Raw genomic sequence first — 26,167 nt, 5'->3', positions numbered from 1 at the left:
GCACCCATTTAACGCCCCGCGCGCAGGCGCGTCGGCCGCGCGCGCCGGGGGCTCCCCCGCCCGCCGCCTGCCCGCGAATGGGCGGCGGCAGCGCTGAGGGCGGCCGGGCTGCGCTCCCGCCCTGTGTCCCCGCCGCCGGCCGCCCGCGGAACCGGCGTCTCAGCCTGCGAGCGGTGCGGTGGGTGAGGAGAAACGCGCGGCTCGGCGAGGGCCTGCAGGCAGTCTGGGCGGGCAGCCCTGCGGGGGACGCGGCCGCCGGCGGGATGCGGTGCGCGCCATGTGCGGGGTGGCGGCGGGACCGGCCCGTGCCTGTCCCGGACTGTGCCCGTGTCCCCGTGCCCGGCTTGCCTCGGGGCAGCGCGGGGTCAGAGAAGGGCGGGAAGCGGCGGGGTGGTCGCGGCTGAGATGGGCCGGGAGGGCGCTCGCCGCGGTCACGGGCGGGCTCGGGGACGCTGCCCGGGAGCGCCTTCGCGTCCCGCCGAGCGCGGCCCGGCTCCCGCGGGTGGCAGGGGCGGTCCGGCTGAGCCCGCTGCCCAGCCCGGCAGTGTGAGCACAGGGTCCCGTGTTCTCAGCCCGCCCCGGGCTCCTGTCAAGTTGGAGTCTGGCATTCCTGTGGGATAGCAGGACTAGATTGGTGCAGTGAGCGCAGCAGCTTATTCGGAGGCACCGGAAAAGTCTTTCAGTTTTTGCTAATAAGGAGCAGACATTGTTTTCAACATCAGTTTAAGGAATTTACTGAGCGAGATCGCCTGCTCCATTTATCCACAGCTCTGTCCCCGTCACTTGCATTCATTGTGCCGCAGGAACCCAGCAGGGCCACAGAGTTTCCAAGCACCTTGGGCAGCGAGGTCTGTGTAGAAACTACGAATTTCATGTAGGATCTGGTGAATAAGGTATTCTCTTCCCTGATCTTTAATGGAGTTGAATACTATAATTAAAATCTGGTTACCTATAGAATGAGAAAAATATATGAGAAATAAATTTCTTGGTTTTTTTCATGACAAAGTGCTCCATTATTAATGAGACAGGACTATTGCCAAGCTTTCTGAAGCTAAGAAGTGCTTTCCAAACAAATACACAAGGAGACTCCATGGCAACCAGTGGGCCACCAGCCTCGATCTGAGTGGTTGTTATGAGATGCTGTAGGCTTTGAGACGGCCTGAACTGTGTTGTGTTTCACTGTCACCTTAGTGCACGTCGCTGTTTTGGGCTAAAACAGCTTTTTTGGCTCCCAAAGGCACATCTGCCACAGATGCCTGTTACTTGATGCTCACAGCAGAGATGTCCAGTGGCGCAGAAGTGGCAGAACACAATTTTTTTCCAAGTGCAGCAACATCTCCCTGCCAGGCCGTTCGGCCGTTTCCCTGCGCGGGCCGGTCCGTGCTGCTGATCGGTAAATGCCGGTCACACCGGGCTGGCCCCGCCGCGCGGGGGCGCTCCCTCAGGGCCGGGCCGGGGCGGGGCGGGGCGGGGAGCGCCTGCCCCTCATGGCGGGGCCGCCTCAGGCTCTGCTGCTCCTTCCCTCCGCTTCTCTCCCGCTTGCTGGAGATTTCACCGCTGCTTTCCGCCCATCTCCGGTGCCGGTGCCGTATCCGCCGGTCCCGGGATCTGTGGCACCCCTCAGCGGGGCGGGGGCGGCTGCCGCCGTCCCTCACGGCGGGGTTGTGGAGCAGCGTTGTGTGGGTCCCCAAGTGTTTGTACAGGTCCAGCGTCCTGCTAGAAGGAATCTCATGCAGTAAAACTCCAGAAAAATCTTGCAGGGATCTGTTTTTTTATTTTCGTTTTTAAGGCTTTTTTTATTTGGTTTCGATGGTTTTTTGGGAGGAGGGAGGGGTTGGATTTTGGTTTTTTTTTGAGGGGGGGGCAGAGGGTTTTATCACACAGTAACTAATGCTTATAAAAAAATCCACTTTGGATCTCACACTTAAAAGGAGATGCCTGGCCATAATTCCAGGTGCTTCCACAGAATTGACTCTTCCCAGGACCTTTGGAAGTCACAGGGTTCCATGTGTGGAGAAGTTCTGACTGGAGGTACCTTCATTTCTAAGTGCTTGTGAAGGAGAGGAGCATACTATTTTAAAAAAGAAAGCAATAGGTGAAAAGGAATCAGCTGCTGATGGTGTCACCCTTGGTTATTTATTTTTAAGTAGAGGCACATAACTTGGAGTAGTTGTACTTTTTACAGCACCTTTCTAGCACAGTTTTGTTTAGGTGGGCAGAATTGCTGTCTTAGGATTCATATGGTTATAACTTTATCACCATTACATTAAGGCAGCACAGTGTTGCTAAGTGAGAAAACAGAGGATTTTCATGTTAAACATCTGAAATTGCATGATGCTGTTTGAGTGCAGCATAAGTCTGAATGGAAGTCATGTCATTTTTATGATACGGACTGCATTTAGCATAGATCCATGTGATGGATTCATCACAAGTAACAGGCACCAATTCTTGCTTTGTCCAAAGTTACTAAACAACATTGCAGAGCAGAGAGTGCATTTGTACTGTAGGCTTGGAACCACAGTGAAATGGGGAAATTCAGGAGCAGCTAAGCAGTAATAAGAAACTACTTTGTTAAAGACCTGAGCTGTAATTTACTTTATATTTACAACATCTTAAGATTTCCATGGGACAGAAGAAAGTTGACTGATTCTCACAGAAGGGCTTATTAGTCTCTATGGAACTTTGTTAGCCAGAAAATGTTGCTCTTAAAAGCAAAGTAAAAAACTATGAACACCTAACCCCCAAACTGATCATGAAACACAACTTTATGTGGGTTTACATTATCATAACATTTACTTATAAAAGTGATGTTCTTGAGCTTGAGATACTAGACTGGAACATAAGGTATTTGGACACAGCTGTTTGTCCAGCCACAGATTTACTCCATGTTTTCTTCTTCCCATGCTTTCCTTTTCTGACTTTAAAAGGGAGAAATGATCTTTTGACTCTTATTTTTCATGGTCACTTGCCATAAATTTTGGGGGACATAGGCTGTAATCATTAAATATATGCACCACATAACAGTGTTCCAAATACAGAAATAAAAGTACATATGTTGGAAAATTATTAGATACTCTTACACCTTAGACTTTCATACAAAACTTCACAGGTTGGATTTTTTTCAATTCCTTTGTATAATGTCACTGCATATGGTCAGGCCAGGTTTGTCTTTGGGGCAGATGAAATAATTTTAAAGGGAGTTGGGTCTAATAGGTGTGTACAAGAACTTGTGCTGAAAACTGTTTTGTATCAGTCTTAAAGTGCCTGAAACTCCTCTTCAAACATACATAAAGTTGCCTTAGAGTTGCCGTAATTGCACATCTTGATGTGAACAGAGTCTGCTGTCTGCTGGACAGGGCCTACCCCTTTCAGAAAACATTTGATAATATTTTATAGAACAAGAATTTCTCACACAAAATATAGGTCTTGTTTTCTTCCATTAACTTTTTTTTTTAAACTCTTTTGCAGCCTGCTGGAACAAACCAAAAATACTGTATTTCCTCCCAGTGATTTGTTGTTAATAGTGGTTATTCAGTTGAACTTTTGAAACTTGCATTGTTCCAGTCACTTTGTGAAAACAACTTTTTTTTCTGGCTGCAGCCATGTTTTCCCTAGTTCAGCTCAGGAGATCATTGGGGTGAGATTTCAGATTATCCTCTTCTGTTGCCTCTTCTGGAACTCAAGAATGTGTTTGTGTTTCTAATGTGCAAATTTTCAGGGTGGTGGCAGCATTTGTTTTGGGAAAGAAGCTTCAATGGAACTGGTGCAGCAAGTTTTATCTGCATAGTTTTTTTTTTATCCTTGTTTTCAGAAATTTACCAAGAAAAAATATTTAGAATTCATAAAAACACACTTGTTATTTTTCAGATTAGAACTACACGTGAAAGTAAACCATGTGATAGAAAAATATGTCTAATTTTGTTTTTTAATGGTGAATATGTAAAACCAGGAAGAGATTTTTCAGGTTTTTTTTGTTTTAAGGAGAAACATTTAAAATAGCAACAAAACTAGGAAAGAGCTTGTTAAACAGCATTTTATGTTAAAATAGAAATCTCAGTTCAGTTCACTAGAGCTCAAGAGAATTTATCAGCAGTAGGCAGAATACCTTGATATGTTTGAGACTAAAAGGCAGAAAACCACAGTCAGAACTTCTCAGTCAAGACACCCTGTGTGCGCACAAAGGCATTTCAGTGATTTCTCATTTCAACTTTAGAGGAGAAAAGAGTTGTCTGTGACCTGATTGCACTGAAATGTATCTTCCTGGTTGTGTTGAGGAAAGTTTAGAATTCCTGATACTGAAAAACACCTGATAAAGAAACAATAAATGTTTACCATTTTGTATCTGTCATGTTCTGTGTTTGATTAGATACCTTTGTTACAGACCAGGCTATTGAAATAATGCCACTTCTTTGGAGGTAATACAGTTTTCCACAAAATATTTCTTCTTTCCTTTTAAGTTCACAATCCCTGATGATGCATGAAATCCAGCAACCACCTGAGCATCAAGTTCATGCAGCTGGACAATCTGTTGCTCCCCAGCCTGCAACACATGAATTTCAGGACAGAGATCATGACAAGCCGGGTCAAGATGGGTATACCCAGAATCAAAGAAGAAAGTTAGAAAAATTCCAAAGCAGGTGATAAGTACAAAACATATTTTTCACTAAATGGAACAGGGGATCAGACCTGAAAATGTAGTAGTAGCAGTGTAGGTTACAGCAGAAGTTTTAGTTCATGGCCGTGGCAGACAGTTCTGAGGATGCCTTGTGGTAACTTGAGGACAAGGGCTGACAGTCAGATTTCACGTATTTTTTACTTTCAAAGGTAAATTTAAAAATGGCTATTTAACAATATTATTTTATATACTGCCAGGTGTAATGATTTCTTCCTGCCCTCCTCTGGTGTTTTTTATTTGCTGCTTTTGTTTGTTGAAAGAATCTTGACAAAGGTGGGATGTAATTGTGTAGAGATTAAAAGCCCATCATTTTTTGAGCAGCTGGAGCAGCTCAGACCTACTGAAAGAGTGAGGCTGCCCTTCCTGGCTGTGTGCTTTAACTAATCACCTTGTGAAGCCTTTGGTGCTTATTAGGAGCCTCCATGTGCCAGCTAGTTCAGCTAAATCCACTGGGAAAAAATGAGGGGAAGGGTGATAGTGTCAGCAACACATTAGTGAGCTGAGCTGGTGCTGGGAGAAGCTTGTGGAGATGTGGAACTGCTGAGGGGAGGTGGGAGAAGGAAGATTTGCTGGCTTCAGGAAGGGCCAGACAATAGATTGGTTCAAGTATTCTGCACTCAGCTGGTTGACTTGGGGGAAACAGTGATGTTACCACATTGAAACCTCAGAAAGGGCTGCCAGCCGGCCAGCACCTTGCTCAGTGCTGTCACTGGGTGGAAGAGGGCTGCTTGGAAGGTATTTTGGCTACCCAGCATTCCTAAAGAAGTACATCCCAATTCAAGTTTTGCAATGATGCTTGGGCCTCTTTATGCTTTACGAATTCTTCTGTTACAGGTACTAATTTCAGGGTCTAAATATTTCATATATGCATTGATCTCTGAAAACTAGACCCTTACTTTTATTACTGAAACTAGAATAAAAATTCCTATTTTCACTACTGCCTGTGAGTTTGGAGAAGAGGAGTGCAAAGGTAACTAATCTTTCCTTGTATTCCAGATACCTAGCAAGGAAGTTTTTTTATCTGTGGGCAAAAATGACATTTGGACAAGTTCTCCCTTCCAAAGCCAGGTAGATAAAATTACAGAACTCAGAGGTAGAGGTTTTTTTGTTTATTGTTTGTTTGTTGAGGTTTTTGTTTCTTTGTTTTGTTTTAAGGGTTTTTTTTTGGGGGGGGGGCTTTTTTTGTTTGGTTGGTTGTTTGGTTGTTTTTTTGGTTTTTTTAGTGGCTTAGTGGCAAACCACTGGGCTGAGAGAGTACTGGCTGCCAACAAAATATTTTTATGTTTTTGAGATCACTTGAACATTTTTCTCTGGGTGCCTTTCTTGCTCTTGCTTTTTTGTTTGTTTTTAGTAATTGCGATTAAACTTCTATTAACCAAATTAATAGGAATTGTGCTTCGATAAAGTTGACCAGTATGTGCATATAAATGATGGGATGTGATTGGGATATCTGCTTTAAATTTAACTATTTCCCAAAGTTATGATGACAGAGATTTCACAGACTATTCTAAGGACCCACATGGATCATTGAGTCTAACTCTTAATATGAAATTCAGTTAATATTAATGCTTGCAGTGTTGTTCTTAATGTGTATCTGTGTATGTTTGGTATTTGTCTGACTTGGAAATACCTGTGGCAGATAATTCCTTTCTGCTGTCAGTGTTCTGTGAGCTACTGAAACCCCATGCTTTGATATTCATTTCTTGTTTTGCATTAATTTGCATGTTCATTCTTGCTTGACCACACCCTTGGGAACAGAAGCAGTTCACTGGGAAGAATTGCATTTGGAGTAAGATCAGGTCTTTAGTCATTCAGTTTCATTTTTCTGTATCAGATATAATCTGTTTCTGCCTTTGTTGGGAAACGGAAGTTGTCCTGTGAACTTCCCCATTCCTCTTGTCCCATCTACTGAGTTGGCACTATCAATTCAGCACAATGATTAATTTATTTTTTAGGGGAAATAGATTTTATAAAGACCAGCAAGGAGCACAAGCAATAATGAATTGTCTTTCTAGAATTAAAAATCCCCAGTTCTCCATAGTTTTAATTTCTAATACCTGTTAATGCATGTGCAATACCGTTAATGCATCAAGTCCAAAAAGATAACATATAGCTCTTTTCTTTTTTCCTTTTCTGCATGAGTGCTTGGAATGACTTAGCAGCTTGGCTTGGGGTAGGTGGCTGTGAATTGCAGCTTGTGAGAGGATTGATATGTTTCACCAAGAGACCTAGGTATTCTGGGCCTAATTCTGCTGTTATTACATGATAAAAACATCAAAGTATTATAAAATCTGTTGTAGCTTTTGTATTTGTTTATATATTAAAGTATTTTGTGTTAAAATAGCAAAGAACAAGATTAGAAAGGAAAATACATGTATTGTTATCTACTGTTCCAATTGTCAGAGTAAAACATAGAACTGAGGACAAAAGATATGAATAGGTCTCAAGTCAACTGATACTCTGATATTTGACAAGTTAACAACATCTGTCTTTTATTCCTTGTTTTTATGTGAAATATTTGCAGTCAGTAGAGTGATTGCTTCTTGCAGTACTTCACAGAGTCTTTGAATAAAGTGTCACAGTAGGGTAGTGGTTTTAAATGCAATTAGATGTTATTAGGCTAATCAGGCAAGCCTGGAGAAGAGGTGGTGTAATAATCATTAAAACTGATTTGTGGTCACTCTGGAAACCTGTATGACATTTTTTCTGTCCAAATCTGTCTACTGTTTAGATGTTTTTATGGTAAGAAGATTCTTCAAAAAACTTTTGGAGAGTGGAAGGAGCAGTGGACACTTTGCAGAGAAAAGAAGCTCAGCCTCAGAGCAGATAACCATTACAGGTTAGTGAAATTACTTCCCTTTGGGGTGTGTATGAGAAATTTTCTGAAGGAGCTTTTAGTACCAGTGAGCATTTTTCATCAATGGTACAGCTAGGCCAAGAGCAATCTTTTAATTGCTTATTTTAATATTTTACTGAATGGCACTTTCATTTTTCAGGAATTTACTCCTTAAATTGATATTCAAGGCTTGGAGAACCTATGTATGCCGACAGCAAGGAAAGAGGAGCAAGTATTATGTTGCAGAGTCTCATGGTAAGTGAAGTGGTGGTAATTTACCAGTATTTGGGGACATACAGAGATGGGAGTTTCCAGTGGGAATTTTTTAGCAGAATCTCTGTCCCCTGTGCATGTTTACACCCTGAGCTCCCCCACCCCATGGTAGTGCAGTGCTTGCAGGAGCAGATGGCAGGGAGGTTCTGTTATAGGGTGTTCCTATATAGTTATTTAGGGATGCCAGTGAATAAGCTTAAGAGCCTCTCCATCTGCTCTGGATTGCACTGGTTGGTTTTGGGTAACTCGATTTTTGGTTGGTTTTTTTGTTTGGTTGTTTGTTTTGTTTTGTTTGTTTTTCTTAATCACAATATGTTTTCAAGTAGATGTTTTTTGATCAACTGTTTTACTGGAATTCTCTATCAGCTGTTGCTATAGGCATTAGATAGTAATTTCCTGTGCTTTTAACAGCACTTATTTTATATCTATTGACTGTTCCTTCCAGCTTGTGTCTTGCAATTGAAAGAAGCCCAAACTTTTGAAGTACCCTTTGTCTTATTGTGTAGTTCTTTGCTCTGGAAGGGATTTGACTTGGAGTTGTCTGTACTGGTAGCAACTTTCTTGGGTTCAGGGAATATGTTTTGCTGAAGGGAGGTTGACCCTTGTTTAAAGATGATACTGAGGTTTTGTTCTCTGAGGTTTTTTTCTCTGCTGATTTGCAGAGTAAGTTAACTGCTTGCTCTCTTTGCACATGAACGTAGCCTCAGAATGTCCTAGAGACTGGCACCTTTGGACACAAACTGACAGGCTATCCAGATTTCTCTCTTACTGAGTGATGCCATAGTATTTACAGCAGAAGCTGTGTGTTACTTGGTCAAAAATAAAAAAAAGGTGACCTGTTTCAAGGTAGGTTAATGCTTGATTCACAAGGAAATCATAAAAAGAGAAAGTCAGGGTATGTAGTGGCATAGAATCAATGAGAGTTTTTGCTTTAGTAGTGTCAATTCTGACAAGCCAACCTGCTGTGAGGAGAATATGCAGTGTGCTGCAGTAAGTCGTAAACTGGAATTTGTGACACCACTTCTGTTTTTAGCTGCATGACCAGACTGCTAAATAGAGTTGACTTGTTTCTGGTTCATTTCTCTGGTTGTAGGAGAGAATAACTCTTGAAAAGCAACTGATGAACCTGATACACTTTTTTTTTTCTTTTTTTTTAAACAAACCAAAGAGAATCCTCTAATTCTTATCCAGTCCAGTCGTTATCCTGACTATTGTTCTACAGTTATTTCCCCTTTAAGCACTGAAGACAAAGCGATTATTGGCCATTGTCCGATAATTCACGCTTCTCTGAGCAAGTGGCATGGACGGTGCTGTCAGCGATTCTGAGACTTCTCACTGTGACACCCTCGACCAGAGGGAGGGTCGCTGTCGTTTCAGGCTTTTCCACAAGGTGTCCCTGCAGGTTGAGGACACGGGAGTCGGGGCGAGCTGTGACCAAGTGGTTAAGATGTGACAGATTCCAGAACTTAATATGCTGCCGTTTTGTGTCATGCACAGCAAAGAGGCAAACTCTGCTCAGGACCTGGCAGCGCTGGCTGGTTTATGTTGATGTTCAAAGGACAAAACATGGGATGCAGTCGGTGGCACTGGCATTCAGGAGAAGAAGCTGTTTGCGGTAAGGATGAAATACAAACAGGCAGAGAGGTGTTGACCATAAGGCCATGGCTTTTATCTATGTTATCTTTTCCTAAAAGATTAAAAATACAGAGTCACACCGTGACTTTGTTTGGTGTTTTGTTTTGGTTTTTTTTTTTAAGAAATCTGTTGCTTTCTGGGATGTGTGAATTCTTCTGGCACACCCACAGACTCTGAATTTAAAAGATGTTATATAGCAGCTTGCCAATACCTAATGGGAGCCTACAGGAAGGCTGGAGAGTGACTTTTGCAAGGGCATGCAGCGAGAGTATAAAGGGGAATGGCTTTAAGTTGAAAGAGGGTAGATTTAGATTGAATATTTGGAAGAAATTCTTTACTCTGAGGATGGCGAGGCACTGAAACCTGGATATTACCCAGAGATCATGTTGATGCTTCATCCCTGGAAGCGTTCAAGGCCAGTTTGCATGGGACTTGGAGCAATGTGGGAAATGGAAAGTGTCTCTGCACATAGCAGGGGATTGGAGCAAGATGATCTTTGTGGTCTCTTCCAACCGAAACCATTTGATGAGTCTTTGAAAAGATAGTTGTTCATACCTTTTTCCAGTCAGATGAAAGTGATTTCTGGCACCACATTATGGCACCTGTGTTTGAACTTGTCTGTAACCTTATTTTGGCAGCATTTCATGGGCAGTGTGGAGAAGACAGCACTACCAGAAATGCTCTGGACATAAAATGAATATTTTGGCTCTGCAGCACTGGGCCCAGAGCCTGCAATTTCGAGTAAGTCTCAGGAGCTTCAGCTACTGCCATTTCTAATGTTTAAGTTGCACACATGTGAAAATGTTGCAGATGAATAAAAATTAGGCCTTATACTAACTTACTTTGAAAATTGCAGTACTTATGATGAAATATCATTTCAGGACATGGGGAAATGGAATGAAGCTGTTTCAGGGCAAGTTCAGACTGGACATTAGGAAAAGCACCTTCACGAGAGGGTGGTCAGTCCCTGGAACAGATTCCCCAGGGAAGTGGTTACAGCACCAAACCTCTCAGAGTTCAAGGTGCACCAAGTCCAACTTCTTTCGTCTTGCAGGACTACTTAAAACTAAATCAGATGACTGAGAGTGTTGTCCAGATGGTTGATCTTAGCTGAAGTGAAAACAGCATGGGTTTCTTTTGTTCTTTCACTGAAACCATGGCTTTTTGTCCATTTCATTAAAAAGAAGGGATGGTATTTAATTTGACCTGCACTGTAAGAAGCAACAATACTGGTTTTAGGGCAGTAGTCTGCTAAGAAAAGAAACTTGTGATTTGGGAAATCTTGTAGTATCTCATTATGTGATTCCCTTTTATATGAATATAATCTGAAAGAAAGCCTGTTGGCAAAAGTATTTTTAATGGAAAGAAGTGTGAAAGTATTTAAAAGAATGAAAAAATATTTGACGTTTTCTATGCTGACATTCCTTTGGTGTTTGTTTGGGTTTTGTTGGGTTTCTTTCCCCCTTTTTGGGGGGGAGCCTCATTGCTCATGGCTTTCACTTTTAGAACTTACCTGGAATTTCTTATTGCATGTGTGTTCTTCCTCTCCTTCTCTTTCTTCTAATTCCCTAATCTTGTCTGTTTTTTCCCCTTACTGCCTCTGCCCCTTAATTGTTCCTTCAGGCTTGGTTGCAGTGGCGAGAGATGTATTTACACACCCAGAATGAAAAGCAGAAGTACACCAGGGCAGTAACTCACCATCAGCACTGGGAATTGAGGAGATGCATGGGAGCATGGCTGGGATACCTGAACCTCCAGAGAGTAAAGAAACGCCAGAATGGTGAGTGAAAATGGTGAGTTGGGACAGAACAGGTCTCAGCCCCTTTGCTGAGGGCACAGTGATGTTTTTTTCTGTTCTAGGAGTCACTGCAATGTCTCTGCCCACCCAGGTAATGAGAATGCAGCTTGGGCTGTACACTCTGACAGACCTGGCTGGCTTAGGTCATATGCTGGACAGTCAGGAAGATCACTTTCTTTCCACAGGATTTAAAAGAAAATGCTTTACAATTCCCTTGATGAAAACTTGCATATTGTCTCTTGGATTTTGACTGAGGTATCTATGAGAAGGATGTATTGAAGACTTTGATCAGTCTGTGGACTTTCTTGATAATCAGTCAAATCACAACTCCTGCAAGATGGTACAAATTATTACACTAGTTCCTTTGTTTCTTCCCTTGAATGGGAATGAGTTCAGATATTTGTATGAATTGCTTTTTGATTGGTTGCAGTGGAAAAGAATCTAGCTTGGATATGTAGGAACTAGTAATATGAGTATGCTGAAATGTAAGCAAGTTTGAGTATGTAACTTCCCTCTCTTAAGTCAGTACAGTAAGTTACTGCTTTAAAACTGCTTTTGTGATCAATAGGAAGGATATGATTTGTATCTGAGCGTTAATGTGAATTCTTGTAACCATTTATCAGTGTTAGAGCTCCTGTCACTTGTGAGCCAGTGGCTCAGATGCCAGGATCTCATCTGATACAAATGGGCCTAGGACAGAACAAGCCATGAGTGATTTGTGTTTGTCTTGCAGAGCTGGCCCAAGAGTTTCATCAAAGCAGGATGCTCCGGAGGTGCTTCTCCGATTGGCAGCTGTCATGGGAGTGCAGGAGAAGAATGCGTGCTCACAGAAGTGACCTGGAAAAACAAGCAACAAGGATCACCTTATGGAGAGTCTTTGCACACTGGAAGCATTGTATCCAATCTGTGTTTAGTCCCTTGCAAAGACACCTTAGAAGCATTCCCACAGGGGGAAGATCCAGTTAATAAGCAGGAATGTTGTGCAGTAGCACAAGTGACAACAAACATGTTGTCATTATGTGTATGTAATGCCATACTAACAATTAATTAAACTGTTGTAATTACAGTATGTTGGCAGCTGTATAAGAGTATATTAGAGCCTGCAGAAGATAATTTATGGTTGTTAAGATAATTTATGGATTCAGTTGGAGTGAATCAGAAACATATTGTGATAAGCCAGCAAAATCTAAAAGTTTGACCATAGTCAAAACTAGTGCAGATAACAGTGCTGGACATTCAAACATTGAAGCAAATTTAGATGGAGATATAGTGCCCCTCTGTGGGAGAAGGTTGTTCTGTGTAAAATATACTTTAACTCAGTGACAGATGTGCTGTGTGTGGAAGAGGCTCAGCAGCGTGAGCTGGCTGAAAAGCACTACAGGTGTCACCTGTTGGTAAGAGCACATTTATGTGCCTGGTGGGAGCGGGTGTGGAGTGTCCCTGTAACACTGACAGTGGTCAGCAGGTGTTAGGTGGGAGAAATTCTAAATTTCAGCTATTCTGGAATCTGCCAGCTGAATCCAAATGGGGAAACTTTGCTGATCTCCAGAACAGCTATTCATCCTTTTGGGAAACTAGTGAAGTAGATTCATCTTGAGGGTGTTGGGTTACCTGCTCCCTGGTATTCCACCATGAGATTGCCTTTTCCCCTTGATTTTTTTTTTCTTACGCTGTTTGCTACAAGAATTAGTTTTTCTTCTCTGCAGTAATGTGTGCATGCTACTTTTCACGAGGCCAAAAATGGCTTGCTGCAAGTGCAAGTAGTTGAGTGTTTTGGAGTTTTGTTTAGGTTTTAGGGGTTTTTTAAAGAAAAAATAAATCCCTGAAGGCTATCTGAAAGGTGGGCACAAGCAAGCCTCCAGCTTTTTGGAAGTGAACTATGTTCAAGGTTGGATCAGTACTGGTCAGATGTAAAGAGTACAAAGAATACCAATAAACTGGTTTGGATCATGAAGTGAAAACATTAGTGATTATAAGAGCAGGATGATTAGTGATTTGAAGTAGGATGCTTTCATAATGCTATTTACCATGTTCTGTCCCCACTCAAGGGATTCTAGGATTGTAGATCAGTTCTAAATTACCTGATTTGGATTACAAATGAAAGTTGTGTTTATTTCTTGTGGCTACAGGAACTTGGCTTTAAGGGTCTTCGGCAGAATGTCCTGGACACTCGTCTTCAGCGAATGAGAACAAATTTGTCATTCTGTCAGCATCGAGTTACAGTGAGTTTGACTTTGGTTCTTGTGTCAGTTTGTCTTGAGCTGTCCTATTGACTTCCACTGTCACCTGCAAAGTACTTCTTTACTACAGCAATGGCTTTGTTCTTAAATACTAATAGCCACAGAAAATCTGTGTGAGTCAACTGCCACTCTTATATATGTTTAGGGATTAGTTTCCCTGTGTTTATGGTGGATTTTTTCTTTTATCTGAAAAACTTGTAGGAGTTTTATAAGGTTTGCTATATGAAGCAGTGCAGGAGACAACCATTGCAGTATGCAGTTTCATTAGGACTTTAATGATTTATTTCTTTGCATTCTTCTCACTGGACATCTTTGGGGGGGGGGTTGTGTCTTTCTTATTTTATTTTAGGTGCTGCAGAAGTACTGGAACCGTTGGAAGTCCCGTTTGGAAGAGAAGGAGGAAGAAGAGCAGCAGGCCTTAACATCAATGGCTCATGCCCATTATAGGTATGCAGAGAAATATTAATACAGACTTGTACAAATGGGGAATCTGTGGGCCTTTGATTCTCTTCTTAAGTATGGTAATACCCTTGGGGGCATGACTTGATGGCAACTGCTCTGACATTTTCTGTGAGTAATGAATAATTTACATCTCCTGCTTCTCTCTGGGATGTAAGAGGGAGATTGGTTAAGCCTAGCTCTGAGGTTCATCTAGTGAACTGACATTCATAAGACCAATATGTTTTCTGAAGGAATTGTCTCCTGTGTGCTGACATTCTCCCTTTTTGCTTGACAGGAGGGTGTTGATGAGACAGGTATTTGACACATGGCTGCTGAAGGCCTGCAAGCTGCAAGGGTATCGAATGGAAGAGAAGAGGGTAAATGTAACTCTTGTACCTTGCTTAGGAAATAGAGGGGATGTTTTCATAGTCACTGTCTGTGAATATGAGTTAACATAAGGTGGACTTGGTTGTTGTAAATTCTCTTTTCCCTGGTAAAGGATCAAGTCAGGGGGAAGGGATTACAACCAATATTTACTGATCACCGTTTTTAAGTTGTTTGTTAATAATAGAAACAAGTTATTATTAGAGGATTGCCATTCACATAGTACATTCACTTATTCCCTCACCCTGTAAATGTGTGTGTGCTCTCTTTCTCTCTCTCACACAATCTCATAGTTACTTTGTTGAAATAATAATAAAAATAATACTAAATGGCCAACGCCAGTCATTTAAGAAGAGAAATACTGAGAAATTAGTTGCTTCTAGGTAGGTGTCCATAAAGTTCTTTACAGGGCCCTTCATTTTTTAAGGGGGGGGTGTGTGTGTGTGCATATGTATATATGTATATAGTCCTGGAGTCTGTGGCCTTTATGTGGTCTCTTACAGAACTCCAAGTTGACAGTAGCACATGTGGGTGTCTTTGTGCAGATATGGCTCACCCTTGGTGGAGGGAGATTATCAGTTCTTGTACATTCAACAGGACTGGTTTCTGGAACTTATCAGTTCTTAGGAGTCCTTCACGTGCTATTTATCAGCTTGTGTTTTTCCTCTCTTTGGCTTGCTGCTCCTCCACCCACATGCACACAGGTACCTGAGGTTACATAGCCTCACCACAAAGGGGCTTTGGTGGTGTGTCCATTGCTGTTCAACCTCAGAAAAACAAACACTGGACGGTTCTATGCATGTCATCTTTAAGGAGATGTTTCCTGTTGTTTGTAGCTGCCTGTGCTGTGCATTCACTGCCACCTTGCCTCCATCTCAGGCTGTCCTCCATTTCGAAAGGCAGCTCTTGCGCTGCTTCTGGTCCTGCTGGCGCAGAAGAGCAGCTGCACGTTTGGAGGAGCAGGAGGGCTTGGCTCGTGCAGGAGATCACTACAGAAACCAGCTGCTGCTAAAGGCCTTCTGTCTGTGGAAACAAAAGACTCAGGAGAGAGAAACAGAGTAAGATTTATTTTGAAACAAAATTATTTGGATTGACCCTGTGGCAGCCTACTTTGGACAAACAGCATTTAATTCACAATGGTGATCACTTCTTTTTAGTGCTTTGGAGTCTACTAAGTTGTCTTCAGAAAATGAATTACTGAAAATAACAAATGTGGACTCAAGTCTGTGCTAGAAGTGCCCAGTAACATGGATTGCATTGTAGGACAAATAATTATTTTTCTTATAGGAGGCTCAAGGAGACAAAAGCATTAAGATTTCACTGTTCAAAGTGTCTGCAGCAGACTTGGAACAAGTGGAGAGAGGTGAGAGAGTTAGTAAATGGGGAAGAGTGTGAAGTCTTCCTGTTGTGTTTGAATTGCTTGTACCCATATGGCTAGAAGTTAAATTGTTTATTTTAAACACTAGTCATTCCTAGACTCTTCTCCCTTTTCATGTGGATAAAACCAGTTTGGTGTGAGTGGAAACAGGAACTGTGCAGGGAGAAGGGGGAATTCTTTTTGTTCATGTATCTAGATATGGTGAGAATAGGAAAATTGTTTAGATGTACCTGGGAATGTAATCAGAGTTAGTGTGATGAAATTGTCCCTACCCACTACTGGGTATGTCTTTCTCAAAATTCAAGTTAAAAGTTTGCAGCCAGGCCTTTGTGTATGACCTGTATTTGTGTTACAGGTTGTCACAAACACTGTCACAGAATACTTGCATACTGAGTCCCTTTTCCTTACCATGATATGAAGTACCAGATGTGCCTTGCCTCATGTCTTAAAAATCTATGAGAATTTTATAGTTGGAGCTGCTATGTTGGTGCAGACCTGTTAACTTGAGCAGTTTACATGAGTCTTCAAGAGGATTCCTACAAAGGGCAGGGAAAAAAAGCACCTCAATTAGGCCTTTTGGGGACAAAGCAGAGTGCAGTACCAGTTTGAGTGAAAAGCTGTTACAGCAAGGTGAAAGATTGCTTCTCCAGAGAATGGAAATGCTCAGTTTCCCTCCTCTCTCTGCCATTACTTGTTTTCCCTTCTTCATGTGTATGTATCTTTTGTTTTTTTTTTCCATTTTCTCCTTCTAGTATGTGGGACATCAGCGTGAGAAATGGAGGAAGCTGATGCAAGCAGATCTGCACTATCAACGTGTGTTGCTGGGCAAGACCTTGGCAGCTTGGAAGGTAGGATGGAGCAGCCTTTTTGAGGCACTTGTCTGTATGTGCTGTAGTGTTTCAGTGAGAGCTGAAGAGCTGCCATGCTCCTTCACTGGAGGCACATACACACCACATGTGCAAGCCAGAATGGAGGCTCTTGTATGCAGGGCTGTATGAGCTCTGGCATTGCTTTTTGGAGCAGAACCACCAAGGTAATCTTGTAGCACTGGTGAATGGTATATCACAGCTAGCATTAACTATTGTGTAGTGACTGCTTGCTGCAGCAAAGCAGCATTTTATTTCAGTGGCTGTATTTTTTCCCCCTGTGCTTTACTGCCAGTGCTTCTTATGAGTTAGTAAGAGTTAGTTAGATGCTAGTAAGAGTTTCTAGATGTTGCTTCTCGTCACAGGTGTTAACAGTTGAGGTAAATTTACCTCTCAATACTGATTTTTTTTCCAGATTTACCAACAAAACATACAGTGCATTTTGTATCAAGTAGCTGAGAAGGAGAAACAGCACACTCGACTGCTGCTGCGGTGAGCCTCTTCCTAGGCAGCATGAGAGAAGTGACTGCACTGCAGTCAAATTCATTACTTTCTTTCACTGCCATGAACTTCTTTTGTAGCATTCAGAATGTTTGGTGCTGGGAGTGGACTCTGCCATGCATTGCTGTTTCTTTGCATGCAGATCATTTAGGTAAAAGAAATCAACCTCTTCCTGTTTGTTTTGCTTGAATATTTTTTAAATCTCTGATTAGTCCTGCAAGAGTCATCAGACATCAAACTGCATCATTATGGTATTAACTACATCTGTTAGGATATTAAAGCAGCCTGGAAGATGCAGAGCCTCTCTTGCATTACAGTGATTAAAGATATTATCACATTGTAGATATTTAGTTACTTTATTTATTTTAATGCTATACAGCCTGAGTCACTTGCAGAGCCTGATTGGCTCAGCTGAAAGCTGCTGCATTTCAGACTGTGTTCTGTTTTGCACTGCCTTCTCTTCAGCAGAGACCTGAAGGGGCAGAAGTTGGTTTGCACTACTGAATTTATAGATGCAGCTGGTTTTGGTTCCCTTGTGAGTAGGAAAGTGCCAAATGAACAAGTGAGAATCATTCTTAATGTGTTTAACTTTTGTGTGTATTTTTGCCTTCAGACAGGTGGTGTGTACGTGGAGAGAAAATGCTCTTGCTCTTATACATGAATCTGAGGCAACTACTCGGGCAGATGAGCACTACAGGAGAACAATCCTGTCAAAGGTAGGGTCTGTACAGCAGGTGCCAAGGTCTCAGTAAAGGTGCTGGTTCAGGCAGGGGTCAGATAATACAATTAGAAGGACCAAAAACTTAAATCTAAGAGCCACTACTAAGAGAGATCTGCAAAGTGGGAGTCTCATCTTATTTTTACAGGTGTCTCTGAAACTTGTCACTGTGAGCTCATGGTTTTTTCTTTCCCTTTTTCTCATTCTTTAGAAGGAAGGAAAAGCCAGTAGCATGATATAGCATAGTAGTATTGGAGAGATGGGGCAGGGAGGGGATGGATGAAAGAGAAGACCACCTGGAAAAACGCCAAGGGGACCCTCTGAAATACTTTTGCCTTTAATTTGTAGGACATTCTGTCTGCTGAGCCTTATGTGAAAAATAAGGTGGAAATGGTTATGTTACCAGCAATGGAGGGAGTACATTGTGTCCCCTTCCATTGCAGTGCCAATCTGTGTCCCATCTCCTGTTTGCATTGCATCCTTAGGTGCTGCTGCAGTGGAGAGACACTGCCTGGCTACAAGCCTGTCACCGCCATCTGAAGGTGACAGCTGTGGTGGAGGCCAGAAAACATTTGGATTTAGGTGAGCTGGTGTAGATGTTGAACTCTCAAAAGTCCTCATTGTCTGTGAATGAGCCACAAGCAGTATGCTGTGTCATCTGTACAGATTAAGTTACTGGATGGTCTGTTGGCTTACAAAGGATGTCCCCACAGAATGGAGAGTGAATTGGGACTCCAGTGATCTGCTGAATGCTGCTTGTGTTACTTTTGTTTCTGTTTGTTCTTTTTACCTTATAATGGATGGTAAAACTTCCTTCCTCAAAGGAATTTCCATTACTAATTTTGAGAACCTCAGACATCTGTTTTGAGCACAATGCAAGTAGTCTTATCAATTACTGCTTCACTCTTTCTCTAGTAATTCTTACTGAAAGACCCTCAAATTCTGCAAGCATTTTCATGGTACCATGGTACATTCTTGACATGAGGACTCTGAAGCACAGAGGGCTTTCCTAAAGGTTGTAAAGAATGTCAGTGGCAGCAGGGAAGACTTGGAGTCACAGCTCCCTGTGTGTTACAGGAAGTGTTTCACAGTTCTCCCTATACTGAATACTGTCAGTGCTGAGTGTTTCCAAGTTGAGTATTGCTGAAACAGTCGGGAAGAGTAGCTGATCACTTGATACACTGAGATTAACAATCTCCCTTTTCCCCTAACAGTGCATTTACAGAGCCTGTTTCTGCACTGGAAGGAATTGATGAGGGAGTCTCTGATGCTGAAGGCTCAGCACCACAGGGCAGCACAGCACCACCAGCAGCACCTGCTCCAGAAGTACCTGGTGAAATGGAAAAATTATCATCAGCAGCGCCTTGGGAAAAAGGTGAGAAGGATCAGCAAACTTCCCAGCTTGTGGGAAGTTAATGGGTATGGAGGAACACACTGTGCTCCCTGGTGGAGGGAATGGCAGTCCGGGCTGAGAAGGAGCATGAGAGCTTTGTGTACTGAGGAGGAAGGAGCATGGCTGTGTCTTGCCTGAAGTAACTCATAGACCTAACAGACTTAACAAGGCAACCTGAGCTTACTGCAGATTAAATCTCTGCTGGGCTCAGTGATGTCTGCACATGGGGTTACACTGTAGGGCACTTGGGTATTGAGGGTGGCCTCAACAGAGCAAAGAGAGGGTGATAAAGGCTGTTTGCTAGCTGTTCCAACAGCATTTGGCTAGATAAATGGGGTTTGTCTGCAAGTGACTCACTGCTTTGGTTGCCTTGCAGCTGCTGCAGAGAAGGGGAGATGAACTAATGACTCATAGACTTTGCTCTGCTTCCTTCTCTTGCTGGAAAACTCGGGTAAGGAATTTTTCCCTGAGTAGACATCTAGCTTCTTTGCCAGTCATCCTCCCTTCTTGTTCTGTTTACCCAAGGACCAAGAAAACTTTATATAAACATTTTCAGAATTTTTTTCGTTCAGCTAGCACGAGACACTTTTCTATAGACTGGGTGAACTGAGGGTGTTTCTGCTCTGGCTCTACCATCACTTCCTCCTTGCTTGTGCTTTGGCTGGTGTTCCTGGTATTGAGTATGTGAACTCCTAACCTGGTTGCTGTGCATTTTTCCCCCCTAATAGCTGTTGCAGCAGCAATGGGAAAAGCAGAAGACAGTGCAAGCATTGTGGCACTGGTCCCTTTCAGTGCAGAGAAAGGTAAGGGGCTGTGCAGGGCAGGGGCAAGCAGGTGAGTTTGATGTGCAGATCACGTGCAGATTTGACTGCAGTCAGCAGAGTGCACACTGAATGTCTGTTTCCTTTCCTCTTTGGGGTGCTGTATATTACTTTGGGGTGCTGGAAAACTCCCTAAAATTTTGTAGCTGATTTAAAAATAGGCACATTTTTCCCCATCTGGCCTCAGCTGACTTAAATCTCTGTCCCTTTGTCATTGTGGCAGTGTCCTGCTGTTGCTGTAGCTCTGCCTATTCCTATCCAGTGGAAGGGAGAGTGTTCTGTCTACAGGGGGAGTCCCTGGCCTGGAACCTGTCTGTGTAATACTCACAGCTCTCATTGTTCCTGTTTTAGGTATTTGATGCTTGGCTCAGGTTTGCCAAGGGGCAGCAGGAGAAGAAAGATGGCACTGAAAAGGTCACACAAGTTCACCACACAGCTCCTTTGAGAGAAGGTGTAACCTGTGCCTTGAGAAACACTGCTGGCATCAAACAGCTGCAGGGACAGGTCCATACCCAGCTCCAGCTGGAGGTGAAAGAGAGATTGCACAGATATATATCCAGAACCAGGCTGCTGTGGTCTCTGCTCTGTGTGTGGGATGTGTGTTTGTGTGTCTGTGCATGTCCACATCCCAGCTATTGTTTAGATCCTGCATATACTTCTATCTCTGGTTCAAAGCATTTAATTCAGCTGAAACTAGAGGACTTCAGACTCATTGGGAACCTTTCTTAATAAAACTATTTTAAAACTGGCCAATTTCTGCCATAGACAATAGTCCTGATTGAAACCTTTGCATGTGGGTCAGGTCTCTAAATTCTGTGCTAGAATGAAGCATTAGAGACTACATCTGATCTTGTCTTAGCTTTAGCACTGCTTATACCTTCATATGTGGGCTTGTGTCACTTCTTCCTTTGAGTATCAACCCAGCCTTGTGTGTGAAAAGGATGCCTGTATTGACTGCTCTCTTCTTGCTTCTGGGCAGCATTCCCAGCTCTTTTCCAGGTTTTTAGGATACCAGTTGTTCCATTTGCTAATGTGCAGCTTGCCTTAGTGCAGAAGTACCCAGTTAATTTTCCTCACCCAAATGTTACCACAGTGAACCTCTTTGATTTAGTTTAGAGAGCTGGTATGGCTTGGAGGGCATCAGAAATCTTCGTTCCTTCTCCATGGTGCTTCCTGCTCTCAGCCATCAGATGCTTTGCTATTCTTTGTGTTGGCAGGCAGCCTGCAGTCTTCACCAGTCAGTGTATTGTTGTGCCATGCTGTGGAAACAGAGGCTCTCTTCCAGAAATTAAATAAGCCTTTTTCTTTTTTGCCACCTCTGAAGAAGCAAGTGACATTTAAAAATCCTGATATTAGTCCTGAGACAAGAGAACATTCATCAGAGGAAGAGCCATGGCCTTCAAAATGCAGATATCTACCACTTCATCCTGCTGAGGGGGACTCAGTTCTGCGTGGCCTGTGAGTGTAAATTTCCAGTCTCCCCCGTTTTTCTGGCATATAAGTAACTTTGCACATATGTAATCTGTCTGTCTCATTTGTGTGTTTCCAAGTTTTCTCATTGATGACTTAATTCCATCCTTAACTCTGGCTCTGCATCATGTGGCTGGTGGTACAGAGTTATACATAGCTGCTGTGTAATTCAAAGCATCAGCCCACACACAGTGAAGCTATTTGTGACTGTACTTGCCAGTGACAGGTAGAACCAGCTCAGCTATAGACCTTCCACTTTGTGTTTCTCAAGGCAGAACTGAATTTGTGGAACATTGGCCATTTGTCATAAGAACAGTTATACAGAGAAACATTGAAAGATACCTTTGAGGGGACTTGGGCCACTGGGAGAGCTTATCTTGCCCAAGTGATAATGTCACTGTGTCACTGGAGCTTTTGTCTTTTTTGCACTGAAGTCATGTGATGAAATGATAATCATCAAGATCCTGGTGTACAGAAGCTGAAGTTTCTTCTTGCCCCTTTCTTTTCCCTGGGGAAGCTATTCCTTAAAAAATTCCTATTATAGGGCAGTTGCAAGGAAGAATTGTCTATGAATCTTCTCAGTGCAGGACAGGAATCCTACAGGGAAATAAAATTGTAACTTCACATTGCTTTAAGCAAGTATATGCTGCCAAAAGAAGAGTTTCTGCCTTGTTCAGTTGTATTAATTCCACCATTCTTTGTGTTGGCACCACCATTCACATGGTAAACTAGATTCTCACAATACAGGCTGACACTTAATCTTTTAAGAATCAGGATTGCATGCAAGGAGAATGTTGCAGAGCAGGGATGAATGATGAAACAAGGACTGTTTCTTTAGCTGCAATGCCAGCTGATGCCAATTTACAATAATCATAAGTCTGGGGCATTCTTTGCTGTTTTTCTTTCCAGAAATGCCATTCAACGAGCCAGGTTACCACCACGGAAGCCTGCCTTCTCTCTGGAATCTCTAGAAAGCAAGGAACTGCTGGGACCTCCTTTTACTAGGTAGAAAATCTAATTATAGAAGTAAAGAAAAGAGGGTGACTTGCAGTGGGCATAGTAGAGCAGTTAATTGGAGAGCTTTATGCAAAGGAATGACAGGAGTCTCCCCTTTTTTGCACTGACCTCAAAGGACAAGGCCAACAGCTGGCAATGTAAAGTGACTTTATCCTTCTTCCTGTACAGGTCAGAGGTGCCCTTTCAGCAGACATCTGTGAATAAATGTCCTGCACAGACCAGGAATTTAATGCTGACACCTCACGTGGAAGAAAGTACCTGTAAATGTCTATCTCAGATGGACAATGCTGCTCATCCCCATCCCTCTCTCACTTGTGCTTCTCTCCCTCCATGGACACAGGACATGCACCGAGCTGGACAGGGGCCAGAGCTGTGGTGTCCTGCATCTTTCATGTCCCACATGAAAGCTGGCTCAGAAGAGGTCAGTGTATTGCTGAAGGAACAGTTAGTGTGTGTACTGGGCTGCTGCCAGCAGGCCCATTCCTTATTGCTGTTTGCTTGTGGTTCTTCTGAACTGCCCTGGTTGAGCTGGTTTTCACTTGTTCTAGCTGTCATCTTTAAAGCTGACCAAGTGAACTGCCTCTGAATGCCCAAGAACTGTTCACCCCTAGTCTGAAGCAATCCACATGTGGTGTTCTGTATTTCATACCTTTTTCCTGGTTGTCTTCCTAGCCAGATCTTTTCCTAGCAAGTGATGTGAGGGTGCTGCCTCTTTGGAATCCAGAGCAGTTACAGTTTGCTGTCCAGATTGCAGGGATTTAAGAGAAACTCAGCTGAGGAGCAGTGGGTGTTTCTGAGAGCTTCAAATAGTTGAAATTCAGTTAACCTGCAAGTAGGGGCTTGCTTTTTGAGCTCCTTATTCCACACAGAATGGGAAGTTTTAATATGGGTGAAATATCTCCCTGCTAGAAATCAAAGAGCCCATATTTTAAGCTATGCTTCTTCTGTGGGATTTTATGAGAGAGGCTCCTCAGCACCTACAGGAGTTGTCTGAGTGGGAGTAGGACTAAGTAGGTCAGACACATCCTACTTGTAGGGCTTACTTAAGAAAACCCTTTGAGAAAAACCCCAATATCATTCTAACCTTCTAGAGAGGAAGTCAGCCTGTGAATGGTCACAAAGGAGCCCATTCCCAAGACTCTCAACAGAATTCTGTGGAGAAGTTGCCACCAAACTTGCAGCCACATTTGCTGTCACCTGAAGACTTGATGGGAAAAGGGAGTCACCAGACTGCAGGTACATCCTCAGATCCAAACCGCAGCAGTTGCTCATCCTCCTCCCTAATCTATATGAGACTGCAAGTCACTGCCACAAAATGTATGGGAGACAGGGCAATCTTGTGTGCCAGCATCAGGAGGTAAAAGGGTACCAGTGCTCCTTTCTGGGAAGGCAACTGCAGTTGTATGGATTCTGCTGAGTCTAGGGGCTAAAGCCCTGCTCTAGGCATTGAAGGATGGGAACTGCTTGAACATTCTTTTAGCAAGAATGTGCTCAGGTGCTGGGGTGTTCGTATGTACAACAGAACTTGCTTCAGGAGGGGAAGTTCATCCAGTAGAGGTCTCTGAGATTTCCCTGTATTTACAGTATGGCTGTAAAGGGGACAGATGGTGTCTAAGCGCCTCCCATTGTGTTTAAAATTACATCAGAGCATGATATTTGTTCTGCAGGACTACTGTACTTAATTACTTCTAGACTAAATGTGAAGACTAAATCCTGAACAGGCCAAAACAGTATCTGTAGTACTGAACCATCCACCAGAGCATTTTGTATCTTTTATGTGTTCAGACTGAGTCTTCAAGAGCTTGTTCTATTGTCAGAACTCCTGCCCTCTCACTGTACCTGATCTTTAGGGTGAACAGGTACATGTCACAGGGTAACCAAACACATGAAAAGCAGTTGGGAGGGTTCCTTTTTTCCTGTCATTAAAAATATTTTCTGGGTTTTTTTTGTAAGAAGAAAGAGTGGATGTCTGTTCTACCTCCATTGCTTGTGCCTTATGTCTTCCATTCAGCTGAAGGGGAAAAGAAGAAGCACAGTTCCAGAGAAGAAATGATGTTGGAGAGAAAGGTGGAAGTTGAACTCCGGCATATCCAGCAGCAGATGCAGTACTACTACAGCAGGAAGCAGGAACTCAAGTAATGCACCTTTAGCCAGCCTTCCTTCATGTTGTCCACTCTGTTGCACTTTTGCTGTGTACCTACCCTGGAAATAATCTGTTCACAGTAGAACTGTGAATGAAACAAAGAAAAGTTCCAGAGCTTTTTGTTTTCTCCTTTAGAGTTCACTCCAGGTGAAGGAGAGTATGTGCATAACTACTTCTGTAGTCAGCCAAGTGGTATAATTATACCTTTGGCTGCTCTTGCAGAAGCATGTCAAAGGTATCACTGCATGTAATCAAGACACAGTACAAATGAATAGGGCAGAGCTTTAGTTTAGTAACTTAGCTTCTAGTTATTTTATCAAGAGGAGTGAGAACTGAGCTTTTCCAGCTTTCTATTAAAAATTATATATGGCTGGTATTTGGTAACTGCTCTACTAGAACAAGAAAACAAAAATGCTCAAAAGAAATGGTGCTTGGGGGGCTTTTAGCTGCCAGGAAAGGAAGAAGTCAGGGACTAGAAGCAGGAGGTGGAGATGACAATTTTCAAATTCCTCTGCTTTCCAGCGTATTTTGGGTTTTGGGGTTTTACCTTTTTAAAAAGATTGTAACCATTGACTGGTTTGAGACAAAAAGATGGGTCTTATTGCAAGTATCAATTGCAAATCTAAGTTGGCTTAGACTGTTGAGCTCTTAGTTGGGATAAGAATCCTTCTAATCCATTTTATCAGGTGCTGTCAGCAGCAGGCACAGATTCTGCAGCAGTGGCTGGAAATGGGCACGCAACCAGGAGCCCAAGATGGTGTGCAAGGAGTTCAGGAAGAATTGGGTCAGGTGTGTACACAGCATTTAAACTGAAGCTACTGAAGTGATTGTCACTGTACCATGCACTTAACCTAAAGGCGGATGGTAGCGGTGAGGAATTGTGTAGCAAGCTGCTAGTGAAATGCCAAGGGGAATTTGTAGTCAGAAGCAGGTTGAGGAGCAGAACAGGCTGTGTCGATGCCTCTTCCTGCTTGTTCAGAAATGTAACTCCTGCTCCAATAGACCTTTCTGAGGCTATTTCCAAGGTATGGATCCAGCTTTCATATACTCAATCTCAAATTTTTTCTACAATTTCTCAAGACAATTCCCTGTGTGCAGACTGGACCTGCACTGCTTTCAGGCCCCAGGTTCACACAGCCAGTTGTGGGTTCTGGTACCCCTGACTCCAGCCAGTCCTGAGCTGTTCCTGAGTGACACAATCTGCCACGTACTGGGCCTCAAGTGAGATAACACAAAAGCTGCTGGAGCAGCTCTTGCTGTCAAAAGAGTAAATATTGCCTCACTGTACAAACTTACGTTGATGCTGATGCACTTGTGTTCCCTTTCAGTTGCAGGTGAGGATCAAGACTCTCACCAAAGCCCAGCTGGCCGAGAGACATCACGTGCAGGCCCTGCTGGCCCGCCTGCGAGAGATCCAGCTTGCCCTGGATCTGTAGTGCACCTTCCAACCTCCCAGCTCAGGGGTAGGACTTTTTGCCCCTTTCATAGGAGGGGATGAGGGAAGAGATGTATCCATTCACAGTTCTATGTATGGCATTTTTATCTGATAAATTAAGTGAAAATAATTTTGCTTTTTTA

At 42.9% G+C, this 26,167-nt stretch overlaps 1 protein-coding gene across 11 annotated transcripts in view; it reads left to right on the top strand.

Moving 5' to 3' along the window:
- The first annotated feature begins 1 nt into the window (after position 1).
- Positions 2-26,167, top strand: part of SFI1 (SFI1 centrin binding protein) — a 26,586-nt gene continuing 420 nt past the window's right edge. The window contains exons 1-32 of one of the 11 annotated variants that reach the window (XM_072936207.1): positions 41-178; positions 769-893; positions 4,458-4,637; positions 5,672-5,743; positions 7,407-7,514; positions 7,672-7,766; positions 9,282-9,399; positions 10,058-10,160; positions 11,043-11,199; positions 11,951-12,112; positions 12,544-12,611; positions 13,347-13,439; positions 13,807-13,904; positions 14,194-14,275; positions 15,162-15,340; positions 15,570-15,645; positions 16,413-16,508; positions 16,942-17,018; positions 17,641-17,743; positions 18,231-18,327; positions 18,960-19,120; positions 19,515-19,589; positions 19,867-19,941; positions 20,311-20,487; positions 21,284-21,417; positions 22,339-22,434; positions 22,615-22,867; positions 23,538-23,682; positions 24,458-24,581; positions 25,276-25,378; positions 25,710-25,810; positions 25,918-26,154. In XM_072936207.1, coding sequence (XP_072792308.1) covers positions 4,471-4,637; positions 5,672-5,743; positions 7,407-7,514; positions 7,672-7,766; positions 9,282-9,399; positions 10,058-10,160; positions 11,043-11,199; positions 11,951-12,112; positions 12,544-12,611; positions 13,347-13,439; positions 13,807-13,904; positions 14,194-14,275; positions 15,162-15,340; positions 15,570-15,645; positions 16,413-16,508; positions 16,942-17,018; positions 17,641-17,743; positions 18,231-18,327; positions 18,960-19,120; positions 19,515-19,589; positions 19,867-19,941; positions 20,311-20,487; positions 21,284-21,417; positions 22,339-22,434; positions 22,615-22,867; positions 23,538-23,682; positions 24,458-24,581; positions 25,276-25,378; positions 25,710-25,810; positions 25,918-25,927 — 3,405 coding nt within the window. In that variant the 5' untranslated portion in view covers positions 41-178; positions 769-893; positions 4,458-4,470 and the 3' untranslated portion in view covers positions 25,928-26,154. Of the gene's footprint in view, positions 269-768; positions 894-4,457; positions 4,638-5,671; positions 5,744-7,406; positions 7,515-7,671; positions 7,767-9,281; positions 9,400-10,057; positions 10,161-11,042; positions 11,200-11,950; positions 12,113-12,543; positions 12,612-13,346; positions 13,440-13,806; positions 13,905-14,193; positions 14,276-15,161; positions 15,341-15,569; positions 15,646-16,412; positions 16,509-16,941; positions 17,019-17,640; positions 17,744-18,230; positions 18,328-18,959; positions 19,121-19,514; positions 19,590-19,866; positions 19,942-20,310; positions 20,488-21,283; positions 21,418-22,338; positions 22,435-22,614; positions 22,868-23,537; positions 23,683-24,457; positions 24,582-25,275; positions 25,379-25,709; positions 25,811-25,917; positions 26,155-26,167 lie in introns of those variants that run through there. The other 10 variants (XM_072936209.1, XM_072936205.1, XM_072936208.1 and 7 more) reach the window with 10 other exon arrangements.

Source organism: Taeniopygia guttata, chromosome 15 (assembly GCF_048771995.1).
Source record: "Taeniopygia guttata chromosome 15, bTaeGut7.mat, whole genome shotgun sequence".
Lineage (NCBI taxonomy): Eukaryota > Metazoa > Chordata > Aves > Passeriformes > Estrildidae > Taeniopygia > Taeniopygia guttata.
Note: the sequence above shows the minus strand (reverse complement) of the source record. Positions and strands in the feature narration are given on the sequence as shown.